A 10,150-nucleotide genomic window follows, 5' to 3' on the forward strand; every position below is an offset into this window, starting at 1 on the left:
GTGAACTCAGTTCCGTTGTCAGAACGAACAACCTTCACATCCCTGCCAAATTGCTTCTTAACTACAGCAAAATAATTTTCTATGACAACCCTGCACTTCACTTTTGTCTTTCAACAAATACATCCATACACTACGCGAGCAGTCATCAACAATCGTAAGAAAATACTGAGCACCAGTAAAAGAGGTATTTGTGTATGGACCCCATAAATCACAATGTATCAAATCAAACAAATCTTCTACTTTATTCTCACTAATTAGAAAAACAGTACGAGTTTGTTTAGCTCGGGGACAAACATCACAACGATCTAACAATTTCTTTATTTTACTATTCTTACTAGCACTAGAAATAAAAGATAAATGTTGACTTGAAGGATGTCCAAGACGCTGATGCACCAAAAGAGTCGTGTCTGCAATTGTAGCATGAGAGAAGACTTGCTTGGCCACCGGCTTGAAAAAGTACACCCCATTCCGAAACTCACCCAGTCCAATCAAGATCCTCGACATATGGTCCTGTGTAATACATAATTTTCAGTGAACATGATAATAGTATCTGAATCCAAAATCAACTGACCAATGGAAATCAGATTGCATTTTAAGTTTGGAACATATAACACATTGTGAAGAGTTAATTCAGAACTCAAACGAACATTGCCCTGCTTTGTAGCAGAGGTTTGTACACCATCAAGAAGACTCACAAGTGTGGGAGAAAGGTCAGTGCAATCAAACAAATGCTCAAGTGTGCATGTCATATGATGTGAGGCACCACTATCAAGAAACCAGACGCTTGTCTCAAACACATGCTTACCATACAACTTTTCGGATGATGGAGAAAAGTCAAGAAGACTCATAAGATGCTGCACTTTCTCAGTGGTTAAACCTGGAATAGAAGAAGATGCTTGTTGTTGCTATGCTAAGCCATCAGTGGTTCGGGCATCCTGTGTTGCAGCTGCTGTAGGTGTAGTAGTGGACTGCCTGTGGCCCTGAGTTCCACCTCCTCGACCACGGCTTGGACGACCTTTACCACGACCTTGACCCCCATTAGGATAGCCCAGACGCTGATAGCAGTGGTCATAGTCATGACCAAGTTTATTGCAATGGGTACACGATAGGGGCTGGTTGGGATTTGGTGCAAAACGAGGGGTGGTGAGTGCAGGAGAATTTGAAGACTGTGTTGCAAAGCTCATTACATATCGACCTCGAACAATATTTTTATGTCTCTCCTCTTAAGATACCAAAGAAAATGCTTTATTGATAGTAGGGAATGGATCCATACCTAAGATTTGGGTCCAAATAGCCCCATACTGAGTATCATCAAGACCCAAAAGAAAATCACGAGTCTTAGCATTCTCTGCTCATGTACGGAGTTTAGTTGCTGCCGCACATACACAACCACAATTAATATCCTTAGAGCCATAAAGAGCATCCCACAAAGCTTTAAATTTATTATAATAAGTAACCACATTAAGACCTTTTTGCTGTAAAGAATGGTATTGTGATTTCAATTGATGAGTACGAGGTCCATTAACAACAACATATCTTTCTTTTAAATCACTCCACATCTCACTAGCTATCTTATGGCTAGCAATACTAGGTTGAATAGTAGCATCAATTGAATTAAAAAGCCATCCACAAATAGTTGAATTATTAGCACGCCAAGCAATAAATTCTAGACTGTTTTCATCAGTGGGATTAACAATTTCACCATTAACAAATCCTTGCTTGTTCTTTCCCTCTTATCCATTAATTATAGCCTTAGCCCAAACATCGTAATCATCACCCGATAAGATATACTTGGTTAGGGACATACCTGAACCTTCAGAGGGGTGAAGGAAATAAATTGATGATGGGTCATGGATTAGTTGTGGAGTCTTGACATTATTTTCTCCTCCTGTCATGATAAAGGAATTGAGCGGCCAAGCAAAAGAGACGAAATAAGCACCTTGTAGAAATAGGAGCCAAAGTGACGCCGGATAATGAAATAGCATCTTGAAGGAGTTTGTCAATTAAATAAAAAAGCAGAGGATGTATGAAAGAAAAAAGAAAAAAAAAGGAAAAAAAAAAATGGATCTAGAAAATTATAGCTGTGAGATACCATGTAGAAATTGGGATAAAAGTGTATCTGTATTCAACTGTGTAGAATTGAGTTTATATACAAACTAAACTCTAGTCACTATTTGAAATCTACAGTGTAGTGCCGATTATACCCTTGCTTCTTTTTTTTTCTTTTTCTTATTTTACTTGTTAATTGACTTTAGTCTTCAAATTCAGTTGCTTTTTCCCCTTTCCTGCTCCACCGTTTATTTCTGCCTTTTGCTTTCTCTCTCCTTTGAACCAATCTTTCTCACTCCATCTCTCCTTTTGCTTTCTCTCTCCTTTGAACCAATCTTTCTGCCATATGCTTTCTTTCTGCCATATGTTTCTCACTTACCCAAGGGCGGTGGTGAATCTCTCCGATCCTCCATTGAAGGAACTTCTAAGCTATCCCCTCCATTGAAGCAGCTTGCGAGGTATGTCATAATTTGATTTTTTTAACTGATCATAACCTAGCTCTTACAGTCTTACACCATGATTAATTTGATGTTTTCCCTGAAATAATATATGAATATTCATGCTTTCTGGCTAATGGAATTTGCTTTATGTTCCCTGTTTCTATTGTTTTGATTAGGCCTTTGCTTGAAATCCGATTCAGCATCAGCGTTCTATAAGGTTTACTTTCTGCTCATATGTGCTTCATGAACTTTCAATGTAATTTTATAGACATGAATGGGTGAGCTATCTGTTTTAAAAGATTAATGCTTATCAAATTATATTTAATTTGGTCAGTTAATGTAAAGATGCTATATTGAATTTGATAGTTAGGTGAAATTGGTATTTAGTAGGGGCAATTCATTTGTTTTAATTGCAGAACAAAAAGGTTACAAATTTTTGCCAAAATCTGTAATATTTCGAATGATTATAGAGTTATTGTTAATATGTAATGATTTGGGAAGTTCATATAGTATCACTAAGTTCGCCAAACAAATGGCGGCTTTATCCCCTTTTTCCAATCTTCATCATGCTATTGAATCTGCTTCAAACATTTGGTTCAACCAGGTCTCAATTTTCCCAATTTCTTCTAATTTTAACAATTTTGCTTCATTTCTTTGTTAATTTTAAATTATTTGCAGGTTGATGTTTATGGGTGGCTTGAAGCTTTCTCAGCTCATCCTCAGATTGGCCAATCTCCTTCTTCTTCACATGTTGGTGAGACTTTTGCTCAGTTGAGTCTTTTCTCTCTCTTTGATTATTGAGATCAGCTTTTTTTTTTTTCTGGGTTCTTGCTGATTTGTTTATTTTTAGATGATTATGATGTTGTAATCAAATATATTTTTTATATCCTGAAGGGTTTGATTGCGGGATCAAATCATTCATAAGTTAATTTTATATCCTGAAGGGTTTGATTGCGGGATCAAATCATTCATAAGTTAGTTGTTGTGTACTTGTGTGTTTGAGATAAGCCTTCAAAGTAAAGGGCTTGATGGAGTTTATATTGCTTATACCCTAACGCATTGAGCAAGATTATGATTGGCTGGCATGATTACAAGATCAATTTGGCGTGATCTCTTGGGTTTTACGCTTTCGTTTCCATTTTGTTTTATTTAATGTACGAAGTATTATACTTCCTCTAATAATTTTACTTTGAAATTCTTACTGTGTAGGTGGAGCAAGGGAGAGCAATCAACTGCTATGAAATCATCTACTTCCACTACATTACAGGTTTGTATGTATTAATTTGTACGAATTATATTATCGACAGTGTTTTGCGTTGACAAAACATAGTGAATTAGTGATCTTAGCTTATGACTCATACTTGCATACTGGGATTTAGTAGGGCAGTTTGGCATGAAAATTGACTATATATATAATTGGTCATTTGTACTACATATCTATATTCTGTCAAATTTCTACTTATTGGTCCTAATTATGGTCCTTGTCTTTACTGAAGCTGTGAACATGTCAAATACATAGACTATTGTTTCCATACCTGTGTTGTGCAGGAACTGACTGAGTGGAATGCCCGGTATAAGCAAAAATTTGGATTTGTCTTTCTTATTTGTGCATCCGGGAGAAGTACTGCAGAAATTCTAGCTGAATTGAAGGTGAGGTTTTAAATCTTTTAAACTTTACTACGAGGAAGCTTTTCTGTACAACAAATTTCATAAATCGAATGTTAATTGATTTTGGAGTTATTAGCAACTTGTTCAATTTCATCAGCTCATCTATTCTGAATTTGAAGGCATATCCGAATGTGTAACTATTTTATTGTCAGGGAAGTTTATGTTGTGTTGCTGCTTGATTCAATTAATATACTAGATTTGAATAAGTCAACATCTTGCTGAAACTATTTTACTCCATATTTCCCCAAGCTTCACACCTCATATATTTGCATAGCAATGGCACATCACTTGACGAATTCTATAGATCTGCATGTCTATGAATGCTTTAATAAGAATAAGGAACAACTACACCTTTGAATCTTTGATGATATGGATATAGTCATATTGGTGAACAAATGGAAATGTTCTTTGTGGGGTTAGGGGGGAGGAGTTGCTTGCCAAAATCGCCCGATAAGTATGGAAATTTTCTTGTTCTTGAAGTGAGGTTTACTTTTGCTACTACACCTAGGCTGTAAATATGTTATATGGTATATCTTATAGAGTTGGGACTATCAATGTTCAATTCAGAATACATGCTAAGAGCATGCCATAATTTAGCTGACTGGAACTCAGAAGAAATTTCAATTTGACAACTTGAATTGTATGGAAATTAGAAATTAGTGTTTGAACACTGTATTACTTGGTCATGGGTATGTCCATACAAGAGACAGGTCTACATACATCTCAAAAAGACATGATGAGGTTCTAAACCTTGGATACTGGGACCTTGTCCTGGAATTGGACACGTGCAGGGACAAGGCATTCTCAAATATAGTCCTTATTATAAAAGATTTATTGTATATTACATATACAGATATACATTCTAGATTTACTTGTTTGCCGGTTCCAGTCAATCTTTTGTCTCAAACTTCCTAAAGAATGGATAATTAAAGAGTATGGTAGAGAGGAGAAACTAGCTGGCAAGAGTGAATTCATAGTTTTTCTATACAATGTGGATCAAGCTAATTATGGTGTCTGGGTGAAATACAAACTGTTGGCTAAGAATTCATATCCTCGTTAGAGATAAGTGTCTTCAGGGTTATGGCTGATGTTTTTAATGAGCATTTATTTTTCTGGAAGTTGTGTCTACATGAAGTATAAGAAATGTAGTTTCATCTGCAAAATAAAACATTGGTTATTCTGAAAGTGGGGCGAATAGATGTTAAGCTTGTTTAAGACTATTGTGGCAGCATGCTTCCTTCTTTTAGAGTGGCAAATGTTAGTCATTAATTTGATGTTGATGACTCTTGTTTACTGATTGCAGAGACGCTACTCAAACAGACCTGTAGTGGAGCTTGAAATAGCAGCTCAGGAACAAATGAAAATTACAGAACTGCGTCTTGCCAAACTCTTCTCGGCAAAATCAAGCACTGATGCAGCCACTGAATATCAACCTGCATCTGTCACCGCAAAAGCTAATGGTAATGTTTTATTAGAAATGCTTTGATAGTCAGCTTGTAGCTGTATTATGGTAGGCTTAAGCCCATGTGGCAGAAGTCTCTGAGGTGCCTTCAAACAAATGCACCAACACGTCTTGACACAACTAAGATTAATTAAGGAAATAATCTAAATACCAAAGACTCGAGATAAAGAAGAAATACCATGTCAAGCTAAATTTTGAGCTGCTTTGACCGTTTAAGACTAAGTGGCTTGAAGAAAAAACCCAAAACTAATTTGCAGGTTAGAGGTTCATGACTTCCAGAAATGGTTAATCTAACCATTTATTAATTAAAATTTCAATATACCCTCATATGCTTGTATTTTCAAGGGAATCACTTTTTAGTGCTGATTTGTTGTGGGATAAGATGACTTGTTTAGCTTCATTGTGAGTAAGGGCCTGTTCATATTTGCTGTGAATGTCCTCTAATCATGTATTCATATTAGTGGTTATTGATAGCTTAGTAATTAGTATTATAAATAGATGAATTCTTTATTTAAAAAAAAGTGAATTTATGGGTAATAAGTTGGAATGGTTATTTACAAGGGCTAATTCTGGGGTTTTAATAATTTGGAATTGATCTCTCCCAATAAACTTCGACCTAACAACAGAGATTATTAGTCAAAATGCCTCTAGATAACATTAGTCATAAAAACTCGAAAATATACACATTTACCCCTGAGGATAGAAATACTGCATTATTGGGGGTAAATGTAGAGGTACCTCACTTGACTGAGAAGATCTTCCATAAATGGATGGTATTGTTCAGATATGTGATTTCGATGAGGTTATTTGTAGGAGCATTATATCTTGTGAAATGCAGGGGACGTCAGGGTACTTTATAATTAAAGGTGGGTTACTTGCGAAAACTTGGAAGATGTTCTTAGGTAATATGACTCTTTAAGGTGAATGGTGTTGGGCAAGTAAAGATAGAATATTCTTTGCTGCAAGAAGATAACCTTTATTCTTTGTTAGAATCATCTTCTTACAAGAAAGTACATTTCCTTTTATCTTAATGCATGCTCTTCTGTCGTTAAAACATATGAAGTATAAAAAGGACGGATTTTATTACTTCTATTTCTTTTACCCTGTTCTGTACCGGCGATTATGATTTTAAAAATACTCCAAAAGTGTGAATAAAGAAAGAAATATTCCGTAAGTAGTTAAGGGGTCTAATAAGTTTTGGCATTGAGCTAAATGCATTGAGGTGGAAAAAAATGATTTGGAGTTTCTATAACTCTTTGTATCCAGATACTTCTATCTGATAGTTACCTCCCCTTTTTTTTCTCATGAACAAAAAATGATAAAAAAAACCCTATATATAACTCTTCATAGTCTCACTGGATTTGTAACTTCGTTGTTACTCTTAATCGTTGTTGCAGGCATACAGGGAAGCGAAAGATGCGAAGAGTAGTGTTCATACTATAGTGGGACAGCAAAGGGGATGACGATCAGGTACTACTTGGAACCTGCCCACGTATATCTAACTATTTTTTTGAACTAATTTAAAGATAAATGACTCCTTACTATCGTTAGTTGAAAAAATTAAGTATATGACTAGTTTCATAATTTGCAGTGGGGAACTCGACTGCCTTGTGATTGACATGCCACCGGGGACTGGTGACATTCATCTAACTTTGTGTCAGGTTCTTGTTGCCTGTGCTTATTCTAGGATTAAAAGAAAAAGTGGAGTAAAAATGGAAATATAGTTCTTTTCCCTTGCATTTGTTGAATTTTGTAGCATATTTTTGTCAGGTTGTTCCATTTACAGCAGCAATTATTGTTACACTCCTTAAAAGCTGGCATTTATTGATGTTGCTAAAGGAGTTCGCATGTTCTCAAAGCTCAAGGTTTGAATCCTAAGTGCAGAAACCTATTGTACAGTTAATTACAATCTGCTTTTCTGTTTACAACCTGTGACGGGACTGTATATGAATATATTAAACGTGAACAACTATATTTATATACAGTCCTATCACAGCTACTTGCAAGAATTTTCTATCTTCTATCTTCTTCGGAATCACTATTTAGTCTACTCTCGAAATTGAAAGGTGTGTTTTCAATTTTTCCTTTTCTTTCTAGCTTTAGGGTTTTAATTTCTGGGTTTTGATTTGAAATTCTGGGTTTTGATTTGGGTTTTGATTTGAAATAGTACAAAGGTAACGTGAATTAACAATAATAATTGCTACTGTAAATGGAAATTAAGTTGTGTAATTTCAATATATCTGGAGGTTGTGCTTTGGTACTTGCATTGTTATCTTTTCTTATTCAAGTTTGCTACTTATATGATTTTAGGGAACATAATGTGGCTGTTATGCTCTGGTAATTCCAGTCTTGAGGGTGTTGTCAACTGGATAGCTGAACATGAGAATGATGCTGACATTGATCAAATGCCCATGGTAGTCATGCTCTTATCAATACCCATTTTATTTCCTATTAAATGTTCTTTGTTCCGACTTTGTTATGTCCTTTCTCTCCTACTATGTGCATTTCTGGCTAAAAACGTGTAAACTCCATGCACCATTTAGGCAATGTTGCCAATGTTTTTTTTGTTGTTAATTTTTATCATAATTTTCTTTATTTGTGTCCTTGATAATTACTTATCTCAAAATTGCACTAGAAATGGTTGGGTGGAGCAGAAACCTCCTGTTCCCCTTATCCCTTAACAAATATGGGAATTTGAGAGTTGGGTATTAAACTTTTCAATCCCACCTACACTCCCTATCAAACATATACCCCGTGATAGGTGTTGGTTGCATGGCTAAATATTTTCACTTTGTCCATTAGTCCATCTCTTAATGGTATTACTGATTGTCATTTTGGGCTTTGGGCTTTGTTCATCCTCAAAATTTAATGCTTATTTTAGCATATATATATTAGTGTGTAAGAAAGAGATAGAGAAGCATTATTGAGGAGGTAGTGTGGTAGATAGAGAGAGAGAAAGAAACATTGAGGAGGTAGTGTGAAACTAGATTAGATGAGCAAGAGATAGAGAAAAACATGAGGATGTAGTGTGTTACATGAGCATGAGAGAGAGAAACATGATGAGTTTGTGTGAAACTAGATTAGGTGCGTGTGTGTGTGTGTGTGAGAGAGAGAGAGAGAAAGAGATGAGGAGGTAGTGTGAAACTAGATTAGATGAGTAAGAGAGAGAGAGAGGGGGTGGAAGGAAATGGAGTGAAAATTTTAAACAAAAGGTTGGAGTTAGAATTAGAAGTAAAAGAAGGAAATGAGAATGAGTAGAATCTAAATGATGCTTGTCGCACCTTGATGACCATTGTGTTATATCACCTTCCATAAGCTGAGTCCTCTTCTTGATCTCTGGTCTTTTTGATGTACATAAAAGGATATATTTGATATGTGGTTATAATAGGTGTTTTACTGTGGAAGATAGACATCATGTATATTCTTGTTGCCTTTCTTGTTATGCTCAATTCATCAATTGGATATTTGATGTATTGCAATCAAGAAAGGATACGTCAAAAGGTGATCCTAGGAAAGCATAGGTGTTATACAATCATATATAACTGTATTATGTTAAGGGGTATTATGTATATTAGACATTCATTGGTCAATGTTGTTAAGGAATGTATTGTGGGAAGTTAATTGTGTTGTATGCTTGCTTAGCTTATACTTGGAATTCATATGAATGTTTTATCATGTGTCCTTGTAAGTCTTGTTAATATGTTAATCCTTCTTTGCTCCTTAAGCAGGTCGTGCAGTAGAGGGGTGTGTAGAATAGTGAATAAGCTTTGTATCAATTTTAAAAGTTGAACCACGAGTGCTTGCTTGTCTAGCTCTAATAAGATAATTAATGTACACTATATAGGACTTGTTTGATGAACATCTAAATATTATATAATTTCTGTATTTGGTAAGTATATTTATTTTATGAATAATGTAGATTATTGCAGATTTGCAGGTGTCGAAAATGTCTCATTTGGGTAAAATTTTGCTTACCTATTTTTTTTTTTTTTTTTTTTTTTTTTTTAGGTGGCTATTTTCTTACACAAGGACTTGTGTAAATCACCTACTAACACTATAATATGAATAGTTGAGTACTCTTCTATCTTGTGATTTTGAGAGGCGACTCGAATTTCCATCTTAATTGGATGACTGTTTTGTATGAGGATTTTTGGCGATGTCTATTTGGTTTATCAATGCTATAGAATAATTGAGAAAAATGTGTATTCTATTGTTTTCAATTATTTATATTACTATTTATTTGCTACTTAGAAAAGATACTTTACATGTTTAATTGTCATTAACGAATGTATTGAACGAGCTCATAATATCAGTTATCTTGATGATGTCCGCTGCATTTTGTAATATTGCGCTGTGTATGGCCAATACAGTCAATGCCACTCTTGATAGATGAATTTTGTTCTTCCCTTTCACTATTACATGCAGATTTGATATCTTGTTTGAGTTTTAATGCTTGATACTCTTTAAAATCTTGAAAAATTAAGAAGAAAATGGTCCATAATTATTTTGCAGAAAACTGGACACGTTTTTA

At 35.0% G+C, this 10,150-nt stretch overlaps 1 protein-coding gene and 1 long non-coding RNA gene across 5 annotated transcripts; one reads left to right on the forward strand and one right to left on the reverse strand.

Moving 5' to 3' along the window:
• Positions 1–220: 220 nt before the first annotated feature.
• Positions 221–2,021, reverse strand: LOC145587853 (uncharacterized). 2 transcript variants are annotated; one of them, XR_014101451.1, is made up of 2 exons: positions 1,808–2,021; positions 221–510 (listed from the first exon to the last, which is right to left on the reverse strand). It is a non-coding gene; the product is annotated as an uncharacterized LOC145587853 (long non-coding RNA). The 2 variants fall into 2 exon arrangements; XR_014101450.1 differs by lacking the exon at positions 1,808–2,021 and adding an exon at positions 806–1,373.
• Positions 2,022–2,284: 263 nt separating this feature from the next.
• On the forward strand, positions 2,285–9,944 carry LOC145589614 (uric acid degradation bifunctional protein TTL-like). 3 transcript variants are annotated; one of them, XM_081646268.1, is made up of 11 exons: positions 2,285–2,507; positions 2,666–2,706; positions 3,168–3,243; positions 3,699–3,756; positions 4,038–4,139; positions 5,461–5,617; positions 7,017–7,089; positions 7,211–7,280; positions 7,390–7,484; positions 7,930–8,033; positions 9,628–9,944. In XM_081646268.1, the coding sequence occupies exons 4-7, from the start codon at positions 3,727–3,729 to the stop codon at positions 7,046–7,048; spliced, it is 321 nt and encodes a 106-aa protein (XP_081502394.1). In that variant the 5' UTR covers positions 2,285–2,507; positions 2,666–2,706; positions 3,168–3,243; positions 3,699–3,726; the 3' UTR covers positions 7,049–7,089; positions 7,211–7,280; positions 7,390–7,484; positions 7,930–8,033; positions 9,628–9,944. The 3 variants fall into 3 exon arrangements, with proteins under 3 accessions (XP_081502394.1, XP_081502393.1, XP_081502392.1); XM_081646266.1 differs by having other exon boundaries at positions 2,287–2,507; positions 3,168–3,259; XM_081646267.1 differs by lacking the exon at positions 7,390–7,484 and having other exon boundaries at positions 2,286–2,507; positions 3,168–3,259.
• Positions 9,945–10,150: the final 206 nt, after the last annotated feature.

The sequence above is a fragment of the Chenopodium album genome, chromosome 17, assembly GCF_948465745.1.
Source record: "Chenopodium album chromosome 17, dcCheAlbu1.1, whole genome shotgun sequence".
Classification (NCBI taxonomy): Eukaryota; Viridiplantae; Streptophyta; class Magnoliopsida; order Caryophyllales; family Amaranthaceae; genus Chenopodium; species Chenopodium album.

Bases quoted from the DNA above. Each gene is read 5' to 3' on its own strand.
- LOC145589614 (XM_081646268.1), top strand. From the start codon at position 3,727: ATGAAATCATCTACTTCCACTACATTACAG. The intron at 4,140-5,460 runs GTGAGGTTTTAA...TACTGATTGCAG, and splicing joins AAATTCTAGCTGAATTGAAG to AGACGCTACTCAAACAGACC. The intron at 5,618-7,016 runs GTAATGTTTTAT...TCGTTGTTGCAG, and splicing joins TGTCACCGCAAAAGCTAATG to GCATACAGGGAAGCGAAAGA.